Source organism: Pimephales promelas, chromosome 6 (genome assembly GCF_988280905.1).
Source record: "Pimephales promelas chromosome 6, fPimPro1.hap1.1, whole genome shotgun sequence".
Classification (NCBI taxonomy): domain Eukaryota; kingdom Metazoa; phylum Chordata; class Actinopteri; order Cypriniformes; family Leuciscidae; genus Pimephales; species Pimephales promelas.
Window position 1 is genome coordinate 10,504,087 of NC_142774.1, and position 25,685 is coordinate 10,529,771.

General features: G+C 42.3%; 2 protein-coding genes across 4 annotated transcripts in view; one reads left to right on the forward strand and one right to left on the reverse strand.

Moving 5' to 3' along the window:
- The window catches only part of ctnna2 (catenin alpha 2), a 443,954-nt gene that overhangs the window by 302,019 nt on the left and 116,250 nt on the right, over positions 1 to 25,685 (forward strand). The gene's annotated exons all lie outside the window — the stretch shown is intronic.
- On the reverse strand, positions 1,433 to 6,043 carry lrrtm1 (leucine rich repeat transmembrane neuronal 1). The gene has a single exon (XM_089132074.1). The coding sequence runs from the start codon at positions 4,942 to 4,944 to the stop codon at positions 3,370 to 3,372; it is 1,575 nt and encodes a 524-aa protein (XP_088988200.1). The 5' UTR covers positions 4,945 to 6,043; the 3' UTR covers positions 1,433 to 3,369.

Sequence of the window (25,685 nt, forward strand, 5' to 3'; positions counted from 1 at the left end):
AATATTCTTTACCCACATGGTTTGCATAGTTTGAGAATTTGTGTTTGTTCTTTAGGTATTTGTAACATCTCACCATTTTGCTTTGTTTACCAGTATTGACCCTCCTCAACTCAGTTCTGTACAACATGCAAACACTACAACCGTTAGTAATCATTTGAGAGTTTCATAATCGGTTGCTTTTAGCAACACACACACACACACACACACACACACACACGTGGTCGTTCAGTCTAACAAGGTCAAAAGCTAATGTCTTGCCCCCTTCCATTTGGCACAACTGCCTTCCCACTGATCAGAATGCTCATGCCTTTTCTCACTGCTTGAATCCATGTCTTAGTGACCATTGATGACTATCTCTCTCTCTCTCTCTCTCTCTCTCTGATAGTACTGGGCATATCGCCAAGCGCTCCCCACACTAATTAGCTAAAATATCAATAAAAGATTGGTGTATCCCCTCTCCCCTATATTTTTTTTCTTTCTGTCAACACTAACCCAAATTATTATTATTGTTTGGTTTGTTTGTCTGAAAAAGTAACAGGCAAGAAAGTCTGTAATTGCATAAAACTTATCCATATCGATCTGCCTCAAGCCTCATCAATAATGGTAATAATTATTAGAGTTAATTGGCAGAACAGTTGGGGTTTGTAGGAGGAGGAGGATAGAGATTCATATTAAACAAAACCTCATGGCACTTGAAATATTAATTTGCTTCTTGTGAAGAAAAGTAGAAAATAATAATGATTAAGGGAAAGGGGACTTCTAAACAACTCCCAGCAGTGCCAAGATGAAATGACAAACATGCAATATTGATACAAAGCTAGAAGGGCTAAAAATAGGGCACAGAAGCGCTTTGATTTGAGCTTTAAATTTGTTGAGGGCTAGATAAGAGAAGGGTGAATGAAATCAAACAACTCACTCACTCTATGTGTCCATTGTTTTCCATGTTACCTTGCCGCTGGTATGGTTAACAGCTATTGTTGTTGAATGACATGTTTTTGTTTCCCTCAATCCAACCACCTGTTTTGAGAAAGAGGGATTTTGAATAGCTACAATTTATTGTTTTTTCTGACCATACGGGCAACAATGCTGTCATTTCATTGTTGTTTTGATGCTAGGAATCTGCCAGTCAAATAGAGGGTTGGATTTTTTTTTTTTTAATACTTTCCAGAGGATTCATTAAAAAGCCAACCACACGGTGGAGAGTACATATGCAGGGGTTTGCTTCAAACAAACAATATCATTCAACGCAAGGAAATTAAAAATGGTGGTAAAAAGTTTGCAGTCCAAGGAGTCTCAGATCAGAAGTTTTGAATAATGCATCAGCATCTTCAAAACATCTCCATTGACAGAAAACAAGCATTAACAGCAAAAAAAAAAAAAAAAAAACATGACTAAAGTAATTAGGAAAGGGCAAAGCGTGTCACAATGCTGATCATTTACAACAGTAGGAATACATTTTATTGGTTTAGCTTGGCTTAGCGTCATATACGCATCAAATACAGTGCTGAAAATAGAACAGTTTTATATCAAGTATTAAAGGATTCGAATGGGGCGGGACTTTGGAATCCATAATAAAACTGCTTGATTTGATTGTAAAAATATTTGCTCAGCCTTACATTTTCCATTTAAGGCATATCCCAGTCACACATGATAAATTATTATAACTTCACACATGCAGCTGGTCAGAACAAACTCAATTCCACCTTTTCAGGACAGGACACACACATTCTCACAAACATAAACGTTGTACCTCACACACACACACACACACACACACACACACACACACCATTTTCACAGTGGCTTGTCCCCTATGCTTACTAAACAGATCAATTATTATAACAGCCAAGTGAGTGAGGTGACAATACAGTCAATGCAAAGTGAGATCTCTCTTTTTTATAACCACCCTGCTTTTGTTGCTTAGTCCAGATACTTTTCACTGTGGCAGTAATCCTGAGCTGAGCTTAGAGAATGCATATAGACAAGCAACAGGTGTATACACGAACACACACAATGCCTGGGCGAGATAAATGCAAGGGCTTGTTGCTGCGGTATCTCGTCTTCCTCCGCTGCTGGTGTGAACACTAGGGAGCAGCCTGTGCCTTCTCTCAAAGGCCTTTTGCTTTTACCAGCTCGACAGCAACTGATGCGGGATGCACACAATCTGACAATCCGTCAGTATGATCACTCACAGAAAAACAACGGGTGACCACAGGGTGCCTTTTTAAAGTAATGTCACATTTAAACAGAAATCCACAATGAATCACGATCTACACCTTGAATCAGCTAAACTTTTTTGGGTAAAGAAAGAAAAACCTCATGGATTGTTAGTCACACCCCATTTCAAGTACATTTCAATTTAAATGTTTAAGGCCTCCTCTCACTCTGATTTTTACCCCTCGCTTGAAGCGCTTTTTACGTCTTGTCTCTGAAGTCTGTGGAAGCAGTGAAGGAATTAAGGTCTTAGACACTCCTTGTCTTGTTTATTTGCACAGCACACAGATGTTTGACTTTATCATGTGAGATTGGATCAAACCACGTCAGCCTGTTTTGTTTTTGCTAGTTTGCTTAATCTATTCAGGATAGGTACAAGGGGGGCAACTGCAACAGCCATAGCAATCAAGCTTTGCACAGTGATTATATCTCGGGGAGAGACGAGGAGATCTGAATCTTAGACTGAGGCTTAACATTTCAAATGAAGTGAAGCGCTCCCAACAGCCCTGCTTATTTACATCTTGCAATACTGCAGAGCTCTCTGAACGTCTTTCCCCGGGATCACAGACACAAAAAAAAGCAACCCTCCAACTCACCTGCAATAATGGGTACTGTGAATTGCAATTCATTTATTTAAACATTTGTATTTTCCTCTTTTTTTATCCATAGATTACAAAAGAAATAGGATAACATCTTGCATTTTTTTTATCCCTACTCTTATATATTTTACATAGAATCATTTTTTTTCCCCCTTTAAGGGATTATTTGTTTTGTTGTTTTCCCCTCCAATTGTGTCTGTTCATATGTTTGTTTCCACGGTAAAAATGTCCTCGGTAGCTTTAGAGAGTCTTATAATATCCTGAAGTAGAAAGACACATTAAAGCTCAAATATCCACTCTTCACAAGAGAAGCCGGGACAGGTCAGCGTAATTATTCCACATCTTTTGCATCAAGTACACAGGTTTCACAGTCAGATTCTCTCGCAAGGCTTCGTGGCTGTTGAGACCATCACTAAATCCCTGTTTTCAGTCCATTTGCCCTCCAGAAACGTAGCTTCCTCCCGAGAGCAGCGAAACGAGGTGCCGAGTTTAAGTGTGTTCCATATCCATCCATTCATTGAAAACACTGACTTTTAAAAACAACATGGATGGACTATCACACCTCGCACTCTCGAGATGTCTGCTGCTGGCACGTGCAAGAGCCATACTCGTTGATGATGACAAGTGCCCCCTCAATATGGTTGGGTTTGTAGTCAACGTAGTACTCGGACGCAGACGTAGTAGCCATCTGCTGCATGGTCTGCTTCTGCTTCTGTTTGCGACGCTGGCTGGTGAAGCACTGCCTCAACTGCCTAACGCCTGCTGGGAAACATTTCCAGGACACATAGAGCATGAGGACCATGATTAGGAAAGAGAAAATGAGGGCCATGGTGCCTGTCACCACCTTGTGAATCTGCATGGTGCTCTCCAGGTCATCAGCGGATGCAGTCACTGTTAAGGAGTTGGTCACCACTTCCCCACCCTCCACATCCTGCAGGTCGTACGGATTTCTCGTCGGGCCGTCGTATATGAAGCCTTTGGCCCTGTTTCTGGTGGCGGTGAAGGACTGCGTCGTTGCTTCCACGCTGTCCTCGCACAACTGGAAAGCGTAGACGGCGTCCAGAATGTCCTCACCCTGTGCAATGTCCGGGCTGGCGCACAACAGGCCGCTGTCACGTTGTCCCTGGAAGTTGCTAAGCCAGGAAGCCAAGGCACAGACATTCCTGCTGCATTCCCAGTCATTCCCCGACAGAGAAATGCTGCTCAGGGAATTCCAAGAGTCCAAAATCCGCTGATTTATGTAAGTCAGTTTATTAGAGTCCAGCATGAGAACATTGAGGTTGGGCACACTTTCAAACACATGAGGTTCAATGCTCTCAATCTCATTATTGGAGAAGTCAATCTTCTCCAAGTGGTCCCAGGTCCAGTCAAGGGTGCTGACCACAATGGTGGCCTTATTGTTTCGCATGTAGAGGGTCCGCAGGGATATGAGGCGGGGGAAATGGGCCAGATTGACTTTCACCAATTCATTGTGCTCCAGATGCAGTTCGGTGAGCTTGAAGAGTCCGGCAAATGAGTTACGTGCCAGGCTCTGCAGCTGGTTGTAACCCAGATCCAGGAATTGCATGCTCCTGCAATCCTGGAAAATCCGCACAGGGATGAATTTAAGGGCATTGTAGCGCAAATGTAAATTGGTAAGCTTCCTAAGACCATGGAAAAGGTCTGGCTCTAAGAACTGAAGTTTGTTGTAGGATAAATCCAATATTCGCAGGTTGGGCAGAGGTCTAAATGTCCCGTTGGGCAGGCTCTCTATCCGATTGGTGCTCAGATCCAACTCTTTAACCCTTCGCAGCCTTTCAAAGGCGCTCTCCTCCACGATCTCGATATTGTTATGATCCAAGTAGAGCCAGGTTAGCTGTGACAGGCCCACAAAGTTCCCCTCCCGCAGCTCAGAGATGTTATTCTCGCGCAGGGACAAACCAATGGCGCTGCTCAGATTTTGAGGGATGTCAGTCAGGTTGAGCCCCTCACAATACAACAGCTTGTTGTCGCATCGGCATGGCCTCGGACAGCTCCCCCCCACCAACGGAACTATTTTCAGAAAAATGCCCAGGGAGCACAGAATCAGCCCAGGTGGCTTCCTTAGGGGCCACTTTAGGTACAGACCAATTAGAAGGAAATCCATTAGCATGAATATCCTGCAGTGTCGTAGAGAAAAAGTCCATTGAATCTTTCAGATCTCTGTCATTGTGATTTGTAACTCCCCTTATATTTATTTACAGAGAATATGGATGGTGATTTGTCACTTAAATATTCGAGAAATCCTGCCACATTGAGACGAGAAGAGCGGCAGATAATAAACGACAAGTCACTTTGCTCATGTTAGATCAGAGAAAGCAAAAGAGAGACAGGGAGGTAAAAAAAAAAATGCACTCCTCGAGCATCAATCTCACATGAAAGGATGCCTACTCACCCCTTTCCAGAGGCTGACAACCTCTATTCAGTTGATCCCTTTGTGCCGACACTAATTATGTGCGAAACTAAAAAAGACCCCAGTGTGGTACAAATTCAGCCCCCCCTCCTTTTCATCGGACACCAGATCCTGGCAGACTTACAATGTCTTAGTTCTCCTCGTGTGAAAGAGCCAAAAAGAGAACGAATCCAAATGGCATTCAGCAGGCTGGGAGGAAGTGCAAGTTTCCCGGACTGCATGCATGAGCGCTGTCCTCTCTCCGACGTTGCTCTGCATCGACTGCTGCGCCGATCTGTGGGAGAGATGAGCGGGGGAAAAATGCGCACGAAGGAGGGAATAATCCACTCCAAACTCTCACTCTCTCTCTCCTTCCTTCCTTCTCGTTAAAGATTCCAGATCTGTTGCCGCAAATCACCATCCATAACCTAAAGTGATCACTGACCTGCGCAATGCACATTGAGTGAAGCTCGTTGGCATTCTGTCAGTGGTCATTTCTTCTCAATTATACACATGCGAAACCTGTGAGATCTGCATCATATAGCGCTCTTTTTTTTTTCTTTTCGTTTCCTTTTTAATTGTTTGTATAGTGATATCCAAAGATCAATGATGGTGTTTGTAGTAAGACTCAAATCTTCAGCAAGGTCTTCTTTGTGTGACGCTCATTTCCAGTGGGCTGCGGAGGCTGTAGATGCTGAGGCTGAAGGCAGGCACCGTGTACGGGGAGGCGAGAGATACTCGATCCCTTGCAGCAGACTAGTGCACTGGCAGTGCATGCAGAAACACCTTCTGTTCACTGAGTGTCGTAAGCCACTCACAATTCAGCCCAGGCGCGCTCTCTCTCTCGCTCTATCTCTCTCCCTCCCTCCCTTCCTCCCTCCCTTCCACCTCCTCCTGGTGCTCCTCTGCTCACCCTTTTTTTTCTTCAATATGCGCTCTCTCTTTTTCTTTCTTTCCTTTTCTCTTTCTTTCTCCCTCTCTTTTCTCTGTGCCTGAGACAATTTGATATTTAAGAGAGGCTGGGCTTAAACTATAGATTAAATGAAGCACATTACAATGTTTCAGATGTGTAAGCCTTTCCTTGAATGAATTGGAAAACGCCATCTATTTGCTAATGTCTACTCTTGTTAGTATGCGTTTTGCTTATTATTGCAGATTAATATCTTTCTAATGACTTAAACAGTGTGTCAAACCCCTGTGGTTTTGATGTGTTGAAGCTTTTGCGTAAACAAGATAATTCTATGTTTTAATTTATTTATTTATTTATTTATTTTTTATCTGTTATTAGGCACAGTGCATGGCTCACCAAAAAAGGTGGACTGGCTATTCAATAAAAAAGTTGCATCTGTTTTTTCTTTCTTTCTTTCTTTGTCATATATATATATATATATATATATATATATATATATATATATGAAGAGTTCAGATGCAAAAGCCTCTAAGTGCCATTTGAAATTTTGTTCTAGAATGACCATTTTTATCAAGCTTGTCTATTTAAGTTCAGTAATTTCACTTAAAGGTTCTCTAAGCGATGCTGGGCCAAAACATTTTTTGTCACATACATCAAACGTCTCCTCACTATCGGCTAGCTGCCTGTCCAACACTATCTCATGACCAATTCGTACGAATTCGACGCATGATTAAAAAGTGGCTAATTCGTACTAATTCGTACGACCTCACTCGTACTAATTCGTACGATTTGTCTAAACCCACGTGATGGTTAGGTTTAGGGGCGGGGTAAGGGGTAGGTCATTCGTACGAATTCATACGAATTGGCCAATTCGTAAAATATGTACGATTTAGCAAAATCGTATTAATTCGTACGAGTGAGGTCGTATGAATTGTTACGAATTAGCCACTTTTTAATCATTCGTCGAATTCGTACGACTTGGTCGTGAGATCGGGTTGGCCTGTCCCCTAAACACACTGTAAAAAAAACGCCGTCTCTGTAGACACCACAGGCTCCACAAACGGCAACAAAAACAATCATGTCTTACCCGGACCACGAAACCTAACAAACATTCCAGCCAATCACTGGCAAGAAGTATTTGAGGGTGGGTCTGGGGGGTTAGTGCGCGTGCACATGAAGAGTGTGTGTGTGTGTGAAGGAGAGCAGCGAAGCATCAGAGGGAAGTTTGAAAAATTACCGACACACGACCAAAGAGACGTCGTTCTGAGGAACAAATTAAAAAGAAGAAGGAGTCGGATAAAGAATGTGCGAAGTTCCGAATTTACACCGGTAGCAAAGCTTTTGAACGATGGCGAGAACTCTGGCGGCAGAAGGGCTTACAGTCCGACATTCAGGTTGCTCTGTTTTTGCTTGACAGGTGGGTAACGTTAAATTGTTTTTTTTTCTTCTAAATTGACGCTTATCTTCGCCAAACCCACACAAGGATATAATTAGCTAGAACTATGCACATTCACAATTATTTCAGGAAGCACGGAAGGGAGGGGGAGGAGATGAGATGCGGAGGAGGGAGGGTCTAGCTCCGATTTGTTTGAAAATATTCGAACGTCAACACCCAGGATCGCTTTGAGAACCTTTAAATGACATTTAATAGGTAATCTTCATTGCCATTTAAGTGAAATTACTGAACTTAAATACACAAGCTTGATAAAAATGATAATTTTAGAAGAAAATTTCAAATGGCACTTAGAGGCTTTTGCATATGTATATATATATATATATATATATATATATATATATATATATATATATATATATATATATATACACACACTATATATATGTATATTATATTATTTTTATATTATCATTGAGTTTCCCACCCCATATATCCAGATACTCAATCTAGATTTGTATGATGCATTCTTTTTTGAGACTTGCTAAAGAACAGCATGCGAGTTTCAATGACTAGGCACTCTCACTAGCCGTTGAGCTGTCCTAGACCAATATTGATACGGTCTCTGAGCGAGATGAATGTGTTTTTATGCCAGACACCAATCGGACCATTGGAGTGAGTTCAAAATGGCATTGTATTGTAAGCATTGCCTTTTCAGGCTGTTGGGTTGCTGAAAAATGAGCTTGTGCGCAATGAGCATGGTAATGGCATCACGCACCATATGTCATAGCAGTTAGTTGGTAGTACAGGTAAGCTTAGATATAGTCCAGGGCAAGGAGACTCCCCTCTCCTCCCCCTCACGTCCCCGGCCCACCCTCATTGGCCTAATTCTGAACCCGAACTGCTAAATTTACATTTCATAATGCAGTCTGCCCAGGCTTGTTTATCACATACATTTCAAGTCCCGCCATCCAGTTGGAATACAGATATCATCTGTTGCCACTTAGCCAGGCTTACATAAATATTCTGCTCAGGAGCCTTGTTCCAGTGCACCGCGGATTGCAGTCCCCAGGCTTGTCATTTCATTCCGATTAATTTTCAAGGACAATGAGCTGTGACAATCCTGTACATGAAGCTAGCATGCGTCTGTTGGTTTGCGTGCATGCTTTCTGATGGCTGCCATAATTTTAAGATCAGCCTTTTCCTTTGCTTGCACACTGTGAAATATAAATTAATCTCATTTTGAAAATATGCCACACATAGTCTGCTTTGTCCGCTAATTGGCACAGGAGTCTGCAAACAAGGGCAAGTGAACAGCATCTGCTCGGATTACCTTAACTCATGACTAAAACTCCTACGCCTTGAGGGAAAAAGCCCACTAAGCTTTTTTTTTTTTTTTCCTTTTTTTTCTTTTCTTTTTTGCTCAGAATTTACTTGAGAGAAACACCAGGGTATTGGACCAGCCTCAGCCTGCTGTTAGGGTAAAATCAACAGATCTTAGATTAGCTGACAGGATGGCAACTATTCTCAGCACATCCAAATGTACCCTCATCATATCTTTAAAAAAAAAAGCTCCCACAGAAACATTTTAATCTGCTTTCTACTCTCCAGATGATTATATAAAATAGCTTTTCTCTGCTGTTTCAGTTTGCTGCTCAAATCTATTATACATTTTGTTACCTAAATGCTCTGAAAAAAAATTGATATAGAAATGGATGTGTTGAGCTCTACAGGCGGAAGGAAAAATCCTGTGACAATGGCCGTCTCTCCTCCACCTTGCCACCTTGCTAATGACGTGGTGCCCAGTAATGACTTGACACAGCGATGAGAAAATATGAGAATCCAAACCATTTATTATAGTGTCTCTGAAGCTCTTTGTTAGCTTTGAAAGTGAGTTAGTAAAATGTCTAAAGTGGACTATCAAAACAAAGTGTTACCCTAATTCTTATATTATTATTTTTTTAATATTATTATTTCAGCTGCCAAGAATTTTTTTTTTTTTTTTTTTTTTTTATGTCAGCAGATAACTTATTAATTTAATGAGATTCAAGAACAATTACATAAATGCATTTAAGAGCAAGGTGTAATATTCTGTAATATGATACATTTTCCTAGAGATTATTTTGGTATTGGAATATAAATGTTGTTTAAATGTTGAACTAGTGAGAGTTCATCATTCAGAGCACAATTGTGTCTATATTCGCCTTGTGTAATTTATATCACTAAAGAAGCGTGCCTGATAAATATGACTCATCTTCATTTCCATACATAGAGTTGACACAGATAAGGTGGACCTGAAATGATTTTGATTGTCAATTAGATGTGCATTGTGTTTATCCGTTATACGCCATGTCCCATCTTAATGTTTTCAGCATCATTAAAAGTCATTAACCCCCCGATTGTCCTATCCTGTGGAAGTAAGCCAATGATCAGCCCACCGCCGTTCTCCTGCCTTTATAATGGATACCTGCTCTGCCCTGTCCTGATGAGACTTAAAATGGCCGCATTGCCAGGCAGAGCACAGCATTTAGGGACGTGTTCAATCAATGGCTCTGTTCTGGATTAGCAGTACTGTCAGTGAGGTCTACCTTCCTGTCTCAGTCGTGCTGCAGAGATTTGCATGCAGACCTGCACACCGTCACTAGTATTCCTGACTAGGGAAAGCTTTACCTTGAAATGTCTGGTATTTTTTTTCTCTTCTTGGATAATAATAAGAAAAAAAAGTCACCCATTTCCCCGAGGGCCTGACTCCACAGGCCGACTCTCGGATGAGAATGAAAGAGTTCTCTCAGTGGGAAATTTGGACACTGTGAGCTATCAAAGGAATGTGGAGGATTTCTTGGAAACAATATTCCTGTACTGGGTGACCCTCCTCTGCTCATTTGGGTCATTGTAGTGCTTTAGATTTGTAGGCCTCTTATTAATGCAAGAGCTATAAGTGCTATAGGCAGGTCCCTGGTCCATCTTTCAACCCAGAAAAGTGACAAGCTAGTAACTTTCTTTTGGGAAGATTTTATCTGCAAGCACGTCAACAAAATAAGCCAATTAGATTTTGCTCCCTTTCTGATGTAGGAAGGGGATCTTATAATAATATTACCGTCCCTTACCCTACCGTCTGCATGTTTCCATCCACAGGGCAGCCATTTGGTTTTCTCAAGTGACAACACTTAAGTTGGAAATGGGAAATGTTCAAGCAAAGCATGCAAACCGTTCTGTTGTTGATTGCACAGAACACTATTTGACCAAACAATGTAAAAGTTAAACATGACGTACATGCAAGTCGATGAGATGAATCAACGTAACTCCACAACAACTACATAAATTTATCCTCTAACCATTCAGAAATGTCCAGTTGCGTCTAAAAGTTGCAACCTCTTTCTGACTGCACTCCGCTACTGGTTATTTCTGAGATTTTTAATGAGTGAGATTATTCAAGTGTTTTTTTTTTTGTTTTTTTGTTTTATAATTGATTCTGAATTTAACTTGTGTGAAGGATCTGCCTCTTCTGAATGGAGACTTTGATAATATCAATGTAATCACTAGGAATTTGTTTGGAGTATGTTAGCTTTTAAAAAATTAAATAGTCTAACGACTGACACTAAGTCTTAAGTTAGCAATTTATTGTGTACTTGTAAAAAAAAAAAAAAAAATATCATGCTTGTGAAGATCCAGAAGCCTTTGGTGCTCAGCCCCATTCCCTAGTCGGTTCCTGCCCTGTGGCTAAAGGCTTATTGATTTGGCTCTCTAAGCAACTCCATCTCCACTGAGAGGTTCTTTAGGTGGACCGCAGCTGAGGCCTACTTTGGTGTGATAAAATTTTGTAGTGCTCATTCAACAGAGCCACACTTCATGTATCTGTACATTTATAAGAGAACAAACCGTTTCTGCTACCAACAATCATGGTAAACTAATCTGAGGGCATGGAGATTTGTTGGAAGTATAGATTAGATCCGCTTAGTTGGGACTGTTAATTGATTAATTAATTAAATCAATGATACGCTGAATAATTGATACGATCAATCTAAATGAATCGATTACATCTGTATTTGCTGAGAATTTAAATTTAGTACAAAACATTAGAAAAAGTGACTTGCAATGCCTAAATTGTCCATTTATGGACCATTTACATGACACCTTTTGTTTTTTTACTAAAAAACTTTAAACTTTGTAAGCGTTTTTATGAGTTCATGTACACTACAACAGCGTTTTGGGGGCCTAAAAATGCTAACTATACAGAAAATAGGTAAGCATGCTGGAGCCTTGTTCTTGTCAGCTGTTCAGATTCAGGATTGGATCAATTCATGATGTACAGTATGATGAACTTGTGGAAAAAGAAGATAATAGACCCATCCATAACGTCTCGGGTTATGACTATAACCCTTGTTCCCTGAGAAGGGAACGAGACACTGCGTCGATAAAATCGACTCTTTGGGGACGCTCCCTAAGCGTGCGCCTCTGAAGTATGAATGAAACTAATCCAATCCTGATTGGTGTTGCGTCGTGACGTAACATGTGACAGCATACCCGGAAGTATAAAAGTGACGCTGTCACAACACACACTAGCCTCGCGATGAAGCAAGACGCTCAAGGGTCTGAAAAGGGGGCGTGGCAACACGACGCAGTGTCTCGTTCCCTTCTCAGGGAACAAGGGTTATAGTCATAACCCGAGACGTTCCCTATCGAGGGAACTCAACACTGCGTCGAAAAAATCGACTCTTTGGGGAACGAGTACCCACTAGGCCACGCACCGAACAGACCCGCCCCAGAGTGAAACTGATTAGGCACTCAGCAAGGGCCGAGTACGTGTGCACCGGGCGTACTGGGAAGGCTGAGACTGTAAAACCTGATGAAAGTATGCGGGGTAGCCCAGCCGGCTGCCTCACAAATCTCCTGCAGAGGTACTCCCGACAGAAGGGCCCTAGAGGAAGCCATGCCTCTAGTCGAGTGAGCCCTTAAGGCCAAAGGTGAAGGAACCCCACGCACCTTGTAAGCCTCAGTAATAGCCTGGACAATCCAGTTACTTATAGTTTGTTTGGTCGCCGGGAGCCCCCTCTTAGGTGACCCAAAGCATACTAACAACTGGTCAGATCTTCTCCAAGAAGCAGACTTTTCCAAGTATACACTCAAAGCTCTGACGGGGCAGAGCAAGTGAAGCCTCTCTTCTCCCGCCGACACATGAGGTGGAGGATGGAATGCCTGAAGGACTACAGAGCGAGCCGTACTCGAAGGAACTTTAGGCACGTAGCCCGGACTCGGGTGCAAAAAGGCCTTTACTTTGCCAGGGGCAAACTCCAAGCAAGCTGGCGTTACCGCCAGGGCCTGGAGATCTCCCACCCTCTTAAGAGAGGTAATCGCTAAGAGAAAGACCATTTTCAACGTTAAGTCCTTAGGCGAAGCCGACTCTAAAGGTTCGAAGGGAGCGAGGGACAACCCTTCCAGAACTATTGCCAGATCCCAGGCAGGCACCCTGGACCTGATCGCCGGCCTCATCCTCCAAGCACCACGGAGAAACCTAATGACCAACTGGTGCCTCCCCAGAGGTCCACCATCTACTGGCGCGTGGAAAGCCGAAACGGCAGCCACGTACACCTTAAGAGTGGACGGGGAGAGACCCGCAGAGAAACGATCCTGAAGGAATTCCAGAACTGAAGCCACTGGGCAGTTTACTGGATCCAACCTTCGTTCTCCACACCAAGTGTGAAACACCTTCCACTTGAGGCCATATAATCTCCTGGTAGATGGGGCCCTAGAGCTAAGTATGGTTTCAACCACCTCAGCTGATAAGCCAGCATTTAGGTACTGAACCCCCTCAGAGGCCAGACCCACAGCTTCCACAACTCTGGGCGAGGGTGGAAGATTGTGCCCTCCGCCTGAGACAATAGATCCCTCCTCAGAGGAATCGGCCATGGCGGAGCTATGAGGAGTGATATTATATCCGAGAACCATACTCGTGTCGGCCATCTCGGGGCAACCAGAAGTAGACTGATGCCCTCTTGACGGACCCTCTCCAGGACCCCTGGGAGCAGAGCGATCGGGGGGAAAGCATACAGGCGAAGCCTCGGCCAAGCCTGTACCATGGCATCCAACCCCAGTGGGGCTGGATGTGAGAGGGAGAACCAAAGTGGACAGTGGGACGTCTCTCGAGACGCAAACAGATCCACTTCCATCGGTCCGAACCTCTCCCATATCGACTTCACCACATCCGGATGAAGTCTCCATTCCCCGGGCCTCAGCCCCTGCCTCGACAGGATGTCTGCTCCCCGATTCTGAACCCCTGGGATATACATTGCCCTTATTGACAATATCTTTCCCTGGGACCAAAGGATAATCTGATGCGCCAGTTTGCACAGAGGGCGCGATCTGAGTCCCCCCTGTCGGTTCAGATAGGCCACCACTGACGTATTGTCTGTCCGTATAAGGACGTGGCGACCCTCGATGTCTGGGAGGAAGCTCCTCAAAGCCTTGAATACCGCCATCATCTCCAGGCAATTTATATGCCAAGTGCGATGATGGTCCTGCCACAGACCCCTGGTAAAGCGGCCGTCCATGACCGCGCCCCAGCCCGTAAGGGAGGCGTCTGTCGAAACGGTTTCCCGGCGACATGACACCCCCAACACTGGCCCTTGGGATAGGAACCAAGGCTTCTTCCATATTTGCAGAGACTGAAGGCACTTGTGCGTTACTCTGATCATACGGAACGGATTTCCTTTGGGTGAGAACCCCTTGGTCTTCAACCACCACTGGAGGGGCCTCATGTGAAGGAGGCCCAGAGGAATAATGTTGGATGCCGCTGCCATGAGGCCCAGCATCCTTTGAAAGTGTTTCACAGTGACGGCTTGACCTAGCCTCACCCTGGACACCATCGCCAGAATTGACTCGATACGTGCGGGAGACATACGTGCTTGCATTGTAATCGAGTTCCACACGACTCCCAAAAAGGTCGTGCCCTGGGACGGTTCTAGCACACTCTTCTTCAAATTGAGTCTTAACCCCAATTTTTGAATATGGCCAAGAACGACATCTCGATGCCGAACTGCCATCTCCCGAGACTGGGCCAAAATAAGCCAGTCGTCGAGATAATTCAATACGCGAATCCCCTGAAGTCTCAGTGGAGCAAGGGCCACGTCCATACACTTGGTAAATGTGCGGGGAGAGAGTGCTAGGCCGAACGGAAGAACCGGAAGATATTGGTATGCTTCGCCCCCGAAAGCGAACCTCAGGTACCTCCTGTGACAAGGAAGGATGGAGATGTGAAAATAGGCGTCTTTCAGATCTATCGTGACAAACCAGTCCTCGGATCTGATTTGACTCACGATTGTTGGAATGGTCAACATTCTGAATTTGAACCTTCTCAGAGACCGGTTCAACACCCTGAGATCCAAAATTGGCCTTAACCCCCCATCCTTCTTTGGAACTATAAAGTACCGGCTGTAAAACCCGGACTCCCTGTCTACCGGAAGAACACGTTCTATGGCTCCTTTCGACAGCAGAGTCTGTACTTCTTGTTCCAACACCTGAGCCTGCTCTGGGACCACCGCAGTGAGCACCACCCCAGAGAACTTGGGGGGGCGGTGCGCGAACTGCAGTCTGTACCCAACTCGTATTATCTGCAGGACCCATGGAGATATGTTGGGAAGATGATACCATCCCTCTACAAAATCTGCTAAGGGTACCAGCCTCTCGAGGCTGGCCTCTGGTGTCTTTTCGCTGGAAATTGATGCGGCCCGAAGCGCTGTTAACGGCGGACCTGCATCTTTTCCTAGAGGGCCCCGTTGTGAGAACAACCTCGGTTGTCTCACTGCGGAGGGGGCAGCCCTCTGAAGTCCTGCCTTGGCTAGGACCTCTTTTCCGAAGTCCTCTTAGCCTGAATGACGTCCCTCGGGTCGCCCCTCTGGCTGGAGGACTTCGGTTTTTGGGAGCGTTTCCTCTGTTGCCAAGACCCCGGAGGGGGGGCTCTAGAGGAAACGCTCTCCTTCTGCTCTGCCCTGTGGGAGGAGCTGGCTGATGGCTGGGGCTGATTGCTTTGCCCCCCCCTACTAGATTTGGCCTTCGCTTTCCGGGGGAGGTACTGCTGGAACGCCGCAGATTGTTTTCTCGACTCCTGAAACCTGTCGACAACCGAATTAACGGCGTCGCCGAACAGGCCAGAAGCCGAAAGCGGCGCATCCAGCAGGAAGGACCTATCCTTTTCTTTAATACCGGATAAGTTCAGCCACAGATGCCTCTCCGTGGCCACCATGGCCGCCATAGAGCGGCCAATAGCGCTGGCCGCTTCCCTAGTGGCCCGGAGAGACAAATCTGCGGCCTTCCTCAACTCCGCGACATCTTCAGGAGTAGGCCCCTCCCCCTCATCCAAATCTTTCAGGAGGTCAGCCTGGTATGCCTGCAAAATCGCCATTGAGTGCAGACACGAACCAGCCCGACCCGCCGCCATGTAAGCCCTGCCCACCAATGCAGATGTCTCTCTGCAGGGCTTACTAGGCAACACCGGGGTCTTTAGGGAAGACGCCGATTCGGGAGAGAGATAGCTCGCTAAAGCCTCCTCCACCTTCGGCATCTTCCCATATCCCATATCTCGAGCCCCCATAACATTGCTGTAATCTATTACATTGGGACTCGAAATACGGGATGAATGCTGTCTTTCCCACGTTCTCGAGATCTCTTTATGGAGATCAGGGAAAAACGGCAGACCCCGGCGGTGAGGCTGTGACCTGCGCTGCAGGTAACGCTCGTCCATTTTACTGGTGACTTGCGTTTCCTGCTCATGTTGTGGCCAGCTGATGTTTAGTCTGGCCACAGCGCGTGTCACAACCTCCACCAGCTCCTCATAACCCAGGCCGCGTGATGGCGTGCTGAGATCACGGTCGTCCGCATCGATGCTGAGCACGTCCCCTTCCTCAGAAGTAGACAGCTCAAGCACCGGGACCTGATCGCGGGTAGGAGAAACCGCAGCGCGGGCTCCCACACCACTCTCAGAGGCTGCGGGACCAGCCGATGGCGAGCGAGAAAATGCCTCAGCATTCTCACTCTCCTCCGCCAGATCCCGCTGCGAACCCCAGGATCTCAGTCGCCGCATCGCCTCGACATATGCGGGACCGGAACCCTGGGGAACGCGAGCCTGACCGTGCTCGTCAAAGCACGCCAGCCGGGAGCGCAGCACTCTAATAGGCAAAGCCTCACACATTTCACAAGCAGCCCCCTCGAGAGCTGCCCGTGCGTGCTGCACTCCCAAACAATACACACAGAGAGAGTGTGCGTCCCCACCCGTGATGAAACGAGGGCAGGGATGCACACACCTCTTGAATTGTTCACTGGCCATACTTTCTTTCAATAATAAGACAAACAACACCAAATAAGACAGACAGTTTCAACATAAAGCGCTTGCTGAAGAGCGAAAGCTAGTGTGTGTTGTGACAGCGTCACTTTTATACTTCCGGGTATGCCGTCACATGTTACGTCACGACGCAACACCAATCAGGATTGGATTAGTTTCATTCATACTTCAGAGGCGCACGCTAAGGGAGCGTCCCCAAAGAGTCGATTTTATCGACGCAGTGTTGAGTTCCCTCGATAGGGAACTGTGTAGCTCCTGACTTTTGGAACAGATAGAGAGATGTGTGATTTATTTCATATGTTGTTTTGTTATGACATATTGTCTGATTTTCATGTATTAAATGATTCTTTGTTTTGGCATACGATCTCCCCACCAGCCTGGGCATGTTCTTTTGGCTTTAAAGTATTGAGTTATTTGAATTAATCCCACCTCAATCCTTCTTAAGTATCCCCACTGTACCAAAAAAGACAAAAAAGACAAAAAATTGCAATTTTATATTGCAATAATTGGCACTACAGTATTGGTATAATTGTGTTAATCAATACATTGTGACATATATAAGCAATCAAATACAACATAAATATAAACAATCAAATAAATGTGTTAATCAAAGTTTGTATAATTGCAAAATATCTTTTGTATACTAACAGGATTTTTCTTTTAACAAAAACAGTAACAGTTTTTTTTTTCTTCACCACCATCTATATGACACTGACTGTCACTGTAAGTTAGTATGAACTGTCATTGAGACTGTCTCAACCTGTGTTTCTGACAGTCTATAAGAAGTGTCAAATAAAACAAGCAGCTTTTGGCATAAAGATGTCCTTTTTCTTTGATCACGTATCTGATCTCATTCAGCTGCACAGCATCGCTCAGGCATAATAGGAACATTTCGTGACGAGCTGTATTATCCATAGACAATAAAATAAATGGACACAGCGACCCTATTGATCTAGTAAGCTGCCATGTATCTTCTATAGAAAATGAACTGAGCTCATGGTCGCTGCCATGGTCGTAAGTAGTATATAAGAAGGGGGACAATTAGTATTATCACCGGCGGTTTAGCATTTTCTATTCCGTCAATTGGCTGCGCCAAATGGTGGGGTGTCCCTATAGTGGGGGAAATTATTTGATCCCCTGCTGATTTTGTATATTTGCCAACTTACAAAAAATTAAAGGGTCTATAATGTTTAATGGTAGGTTTATTTTTATTTTAACAGATAGAGACAGAATATCAACCAAAAATCATTGACCCACTGTTTACTTTCACTGTTCATTCTATTGCACTGTTCATATTATATATATATATATATATATATATATATATATAAATAATCATTTTTTTTTCTTTCATGTAATATCACAACGCATATTTAGAGCTGATCCAGGCAGGGCTCCGTGCTAAGGATTGGGTCAATAATTTAAATATGTACCAGTGAAATAAAACAATTATCTATTCCAATTTTGATACAACACAAACTCCTTTAAAACATTATTGAAGACAAGCAGTCCAGTAATACAATAAGAACATAATTCAAATTAGAAATAGCACACATACATACAATAGAAGAAAGAAAGGCTAGCTATATATATATATATATATATATATATATATATATATATATATAATTATTTGTTTTTTTCCTCTCCAGGTAGGCCTAGGTCTAACAGTAATTTTCAGGTACCGAAATTTGAATAAAGTAATCAAATGTGAAATAACTGCATATTCATCACTGTATAAATTAAATATTGATGGATCTTTGTAAAATTACAAAAGTTATTCAGATGAGCGGTGGGTGATTCATTTGACCTTTGTTTGATTAACATTAAAACACAGAAGCAGATTTAATAGACTGCCGCCCCTTTAAGACCAAATGCATGGATTTGAATATACCGTCTATGTTAACTTGAGATATAACCATCTATTTTTATTAGGATACTCGCCAAGATGGGCGTTTTTACAAAATTTTGTGTGAATTCGTCCATTCAAGTGCACGATGTGAAAGAGAATTAAATTTGACCAAACTACAAAATGTACACTGATGTCTGTGAAACGGGGATGCTTAGATATAGGTCAAGGTCACTTTTATTTATATAGCACCTTAAAACAGCATTACTGACAAAGGTGCTCCACAGAAACACAATAAAAATAAATGCCATATACAGTAAATTGAATATAAAATTTTGCCTCACTAAGGCTACATATCCAGTTATGTATAGCCTAAGAGAAAAGATGCATTTTCATAGCTGACTTGAATACATGTAAAAAAGAAGCTAACCTACAGATTGTTGTAACAAATTCCACAGCATCGGACCAAAAAACAGAAGAGAAATCTATCACCTTTAGATTTCAAGCGAGAGCAATATATAGTCTCCTTATAGCACGATGAATAGCACCTTTGTGATAAAACTCCCCTCAGAGACAATACATATTGGATAGTAACTCTGTTAAACATGCAAAATAAAAAAACAAATAAAAATCCCAAATGAATAATGCCATGATATATAGTCAAGTTCCCCATAAGCTCAATATTCAGTCAAGCTATTTTGTTTGTTATTAACATCACAACGCAATTTGTCATTACCAGTCAGTCGCTGTCATCATGGTTGAATATAAATCCCTCTTGAATCACTTGTTGAATCATTCAATGAATCATTTTTTGATGTGTAATGTCCCAGTCTCTGTCTGTCGTTGTCAATATTGTTTTCCCTCCCATTTATTTAAATGACACTGTCACTGGGGCTTTTCACACAAGTTCACTTTTGTGGGAAGGTTTTCCTGTCACCTGACAATTAACAGCATTTCCTATTAAAGATCCTCTATGGTAATGTGTTATTGAGCCCAGCGGTGGCTAAAGTGGGGTCTCTGGGTGTGTAATGTGGTTAATGTCTAATTGGCCCTCTGCTGAGATAATGTGGAAGGATGACAATGAAGGGTCAGGCCGGACTGAGGCTCTGCCTGGCGGGAGGGAGGGAGAGAAGGGACAAAAGAGCTTACCATGAGCTGGAGCTTTCACCAGACAGCTGATCCCATTTTGTATAGCCAGTGGAAGGGAGGAGAGAGTCTTGTGCATTGGTTAATGATCAGTACGGCCAACTGTTATGTTGCTGGTCTGATGCCCACTTGGAGTGAGTCATGGGTCATCGCCATTGTTCCTTTGATCACTTAACCACATTTTTCTCCAGGGAGATTGTTGGTTCATGGTGTAACTTTGGTAACACTGTGTGCAATATGTGGAAATCCCACTGGCCCTGTGATTGTAAATATAGATTCTGGATGAAGGAAAAGACAGGGAAGATTTAGATGGATGGAGCGATGGATGGATGGATGGATAAAGAAATTGTGTTTTTGTGTCCAAAAACTGTATGAGAAAATAATTTAAATGAAAATATTTATTTATTTAATTAAGAATGTTTTAGTTATTATTCATGATTTTTTTTATAAATATTATACAAAACTGATATTGAACTAATGTAAAAATAGCATAAACAACAATATTACATTTTGTACTAATGTACTAATCTACAATAGAACATTAATTACATTTTTTTAATTAATAGCATTTTATTTATTTTTGGGTCCATGTAAATACTTTTTTTTTAAAATAAACGTATTACTGTTAAATGTAATCTCAAAAAGAAAAAAAGAAAAATCTAAAATAGCAAGTTTGTTTGTTTGAATATATATATATATATATATATATATATATATATATATATATATATAATTATTATTATTTTTTAAGCAAACGTATTAAAACATATAAAATATGTAAACTCGTTACTGTTGAAAAAAAAAAAATACTAGTAACTCTCCCCACTCCCCATTCATACCCCTAAAAATGTTTTACTGAGCAGTGGGGAGAGCTGTTTCTTTTTAATTTTTTTTCTTCTCTTTATTCAGTGTTGTGCATTCATGAAACTAAAGCTGCAGTAGAAACAGAGCTGACCTTTGACACCTGTCAGCCCAGTCCTATGAAAGGCATGTAACCACACACACTCAAGTTAATTTCCACTGTTGCAGCGAACTAACACATACATGTTACTGATCACTGGAGCATAACTGGACTCCATCAACACAGAATTCACTTCAAGTGGTATAAAGCACTCACTTTTGTGTGTGCATGAGCATGTTAGAGAATTTAACCAGATCCCAGGGGAATGTACAGTGTGTATGTGCTCAAGTAAGCACCTCCCAGTTTCCCAAATGTGAAAATCAATAAACTTCATCTTTACAGTCTTAGATTTATGCCTGGTGGGAGAATGTGTCATGTAGAGGTGTGTGGGAGTTCCCATTGGGACCATATGTATATGTCTTCGCGTGTTTGTGTCTGTCAGAATAATTATATTTCTCAAGTGGATAAACTTGAATCTCCAGCTCCCTAGCAGAGACTGAATTAAAGCAAGTAGAAAAAGAATGATGGAGGCCTGTGTTCAGTCCATCACATGGCCATGGGAATATATTTTATCATGGGGGTGCTGGGGGCGGGGCTTAATGGCCATGGCTTGACAGAGTCGGCGCCAGACCATTGGGTCATCAGCGGGAGGGGGGGATGGGGGCACTGCCGTTTGAGAAATATTTTGAACCACTGGACTTCACAGGATCTGAACCACTAGCCAACACTGGTTCAGAGCTCAACAGAGGTTGAAGTGGGGAATGGTGTCTGGGTCCATGTCAGGCATGTGTTCTCACGGGTCCCAGGGAATGTGGCTAGGTGGGTTCTATTCTATTCTATTCTGTTTAGACAGAAATCTCTTCAAATTCATCAAAAAGATATTCATTTGTGTTTCGAAGGTGAAAGTCTTGTAGGTTTGGATTGACATGAGAGTAATTAATGACATCATTTTTGGGGGATCCCTCCCGTTGGGAGATATCTTCCCTTTGAATCTATCTATAGAAGCTCTGCTCAATGCTTTTAAAATGTGCAGTGTGCTCTGCAAGAGTATTGCAATAGAAATGTGTTTTGAAGTGAGTCAGGCCTTCTCCTGCCAGAAACATGGAATCATTGAAATCCCTTGTTCTTCTATGAGGTCGTACAACACGCATGCTAGGATAATAAGCAATTTACGTGCTTGTTTATTGTGCAAGGTGAACAAACAGTGCAGCGCGCTAATAAGTTTTAATCCTTTTATACTTACATACGTTGACATACTTTATGGGCATATTGGTGTTTTGATGGTTTATTGTAGGAGGCAACATAACTTGGGCAAGCCAGCCACTTTAATTACTGCAAAGCTAACGCCCCCTCTTCTATTCCATGGCCAGAAACCTACAAGACACATACACACACACAGAGAGAGACACACACACTATCCTTCTCCAACTTAACCACCTACAATCTTAGTACGCGACATTTTTTTTTTTTTTTGGTCAACATCTCACCTGTTGTCATGGTTACCATCAGGGCTTTATTTCCAGTCAAATTCAGACACCAGGCCCAATGCACTTTCCTCTGTTCAGGTCGAGTGTATCATTTTCATGCCCTCACAACCCGTCCACAACGACCAAAGCATCACAGAGCGCATAATTTGCTTCAACTCAGAGGTTTGCTTGGCTTGCACTCGCTGTCTCTGTTTTCATGTGACGTTGGGCACACGTGTGTCAATCAACATCTAAAAGCAACGTTGAGTCACAGAAGTGGAAGTGAGCGGGAGGGAGAAATGATTGTCACAATGCTGCTTTGTGAATGTGTGCTTGAGACAAAGAAAAAATAGAGTGTTTACCATCGGTTGTTTTACATGCAGTGGGCGTCTTTCAATAGGCTGTTGGGAAATATGACATGCTTCTCTGATATTAGTTAAGAACAATGAAATTCATGATAGAAGAGATTTTTACAAACACATTTTGATCATGATGCCTTCCTTCAGATTATGAGAAAATCTCACAGAAAAAGCATTATTGTAATGGGATTACTTACAGTATACATGTGATGTTTGAGTTACAATAAAGCAATCTCAAATGTATTGTTGGGCTGTCAATTTAACGTGTTCGTTTAATAAATTAATAACGGTAGAAAAATTCAATTATTAACGCATTTAACTCACCCACCCGCCCCAGACCTAGTTCATCCTACGTTTCATACAGTTGATTGATGCTAATTTAATGCAGGACAACAACTCACTGTGTGATGGAGACTATAGAATGTAGTTACAACTAGGGTTGAGTATCGTTTGAATTTGAACGATTCTGATTCCGATTCCGATTTCTTGTTTCGATTCCGGTTCTTAACGATTCTCGATTCCGATTCTTTTAAGAGGCAGGGTCAAAAAAGTTTAGCTAACCTTGCTAACCAACGCTCTTTCTGAAGGAAATAATCCTTTCTGAAGGAAATAGTCCTTTTGTCACAAATTTTGCTTTTTACCGAGATTTCGTTATTTTTAGAAAAGTGAAGCCACACTTTGGACCGCCGACGTAAGCTACTCATGTTCGACTCGCACGGTTATGCCAACACTTGCGGTAGACGCTTCTTCGTTGGTGTTGTTCAGCGGTTTCTTCTTCCGCTTGGCGGACTGTGAATATCGAAACTAGGAATTGAAATTTTAACTTTTGAACGATTCCGGGAAAAACGAAAGTTAGTCCCGGTTCTAATCGATACTCGATTCTCGATACCCAACCCTAGTTACAACACTCCTAAAACTCAAGATATCCGGGCAAAAATACCCCTGTATGAGTTTTTGTCTTATATTTGGGCCTATATCATGACATAGTTAAGCAATATCACGATTAACTAGTGCCATGTCACACGAGTGCTGTTTTTGTCTCAAATAGCATGAGTACAAATGTGGTTTTGATTTTATACAACAGTTCAATACATAAGAAGTTGTGTAAATGTAATTTTTTGGTCAATTTTTCCAATGGAAAAAATACCCGTAAAGCCAGAGCAGAACTGTTGTCCGTCTCTGAGAAACATAGAGGGGTGTTTAATTTCAGAATGAATCTACGTTTTAAGCGAATCAATCAGGGAAACTTTTTGAAATGTCAGTTTTGTAATGGTTTTCTCATTTAACATGATAATGACTTTAAATGATCTTTTTGGGCTAATTTCAAAGGCAAATTTGATGTGGGACGTGCGTTATTTTATCAGGCGAAAAATTGACAAAAATGTCCAAATTCAGAATGATTTGCTTTTAATAACGAAAGGAAAGGTTTTCAACAAAGTAAAAAATAAATGAGAAGAAGTGTTGTGAAAAGTATCATTTAACAGAATCACGGACATTCCTATTCAGATAGGATGAATTTCTCATAGGATGCAGTAAGCTGAAAAACACTAATTTGCTCTGTAATTTTCTCAGAGGTTGTGTGTGGGAGGAACACACAAAAATGTTCATATCAGATGAGATTAAAAATCGTAAAGATTGTCAGTGAAACATAAGTTACACTTTATTTCAATAAGTCACTTTAGACATTTTACTAAGTAACTTTGCAAATACATGTTGGTGTAGCAACTAGGCTTCGTGTTAGTAGAACAAGTTTACATAGGTTGCAAAGTTACTTATCGCGCTTTTCCACCACACAGTACCACCTCGACTCGGCTCGCCTTTGTTTGGTTTTCCACTGTGTAAAAGTTGTACTTTTTCCTGCTTTTGGGTACTTTTTTTGTACCACCTCCGGCGAGGTTCTGAGTGAGCTAAGGCGATACTAAAATGTCACGTGAAAACAATGCTGGTGATATTTGATAGGGCAACGAATAACGAAAGGCACTATGACGACTGGGTACTATTTGTACCCAATGGAAAATGGAACGAAAAGCGAGCTGAGCTGAGCCGAGGCGAGGCGAGTCGAGCTGGTACTGGTAATGGAAAAGCGTCATTAGTTAGTAGACTGTCTAAAGTGGACTATTGAAAAAAAGAGTTACCCATACGTTTACCTTATGCCCTCATTGAAAACGAGTCCCATTCCAATAGAGCTTCAACTGGTTGATGGCACACTGGACTGACTTCACAGGTTCCAGAAACAAAATGGTATCCATTGTGCGAGTCTGTCTTGTTTACGTCAACTCTTCAGAAGGCCAGGGTTAATAAATGCACATTCTTCTGACAGAGGCTGATATAGTCTGGATGCCTCTTACTGCAGTGTTATGAAACATATACAGTCGGTGCGAAAACTCTCAGATGGTGACAAGAAGAGCATTTTAATTAATATTTACGTTCTTCCTGTCTTTTAAGAATTTGTAATTAGACGCTCAGCTTTCTCTTACAAGGAAATCAAAGTCAATTATTGCTCTGCTTTTTGATGGCGTGACGCAGTCATTTTGAGTGTGCTTTTCAATGAGAGATAGAAATGTTGAAGTTCTTGTCAAGGCCTCTACCTTGAGCTCCACTTAGCAAAACAATTTAATCGACGTGGTTTAGTTCTTAACACTTGTGTTCCACACAAATTGAGCTGGTGATGTGCTCATGTGGTTTTGGGAGTTTGAACCTTCCCTCTACATTGGTTCCTTTAATCTTTCCAGTAGTTTTTTTAAAAGTTCAATAGTCCATATTCAGCTGTTACTAATGAGATCACTTCCAGGTTGAGTTGTTTAATTTGAATAGATTTATAACTACCATATTGTGCATAATCTATTATTTTTATCTGAAACATGATGCGACTTGTTTTCCCAAGTGAATTGTTGTGCTCCACTTGTTGTAAAATACTTGATTGTTGTATTAACTGGATTTTATATTATTTCTGAATGTAGCTAATAATAAAAGTGACTTATGCACAGATGATTTCCCCCTCTCAACAATGCAATTTTGACCTGGTGCGACTTATAGTCAATTGGCTTTATGCACAGTTGCACTACTTCCTGAACTTAAGCCAGCTCCTTGTTTCCTGTCTGTCA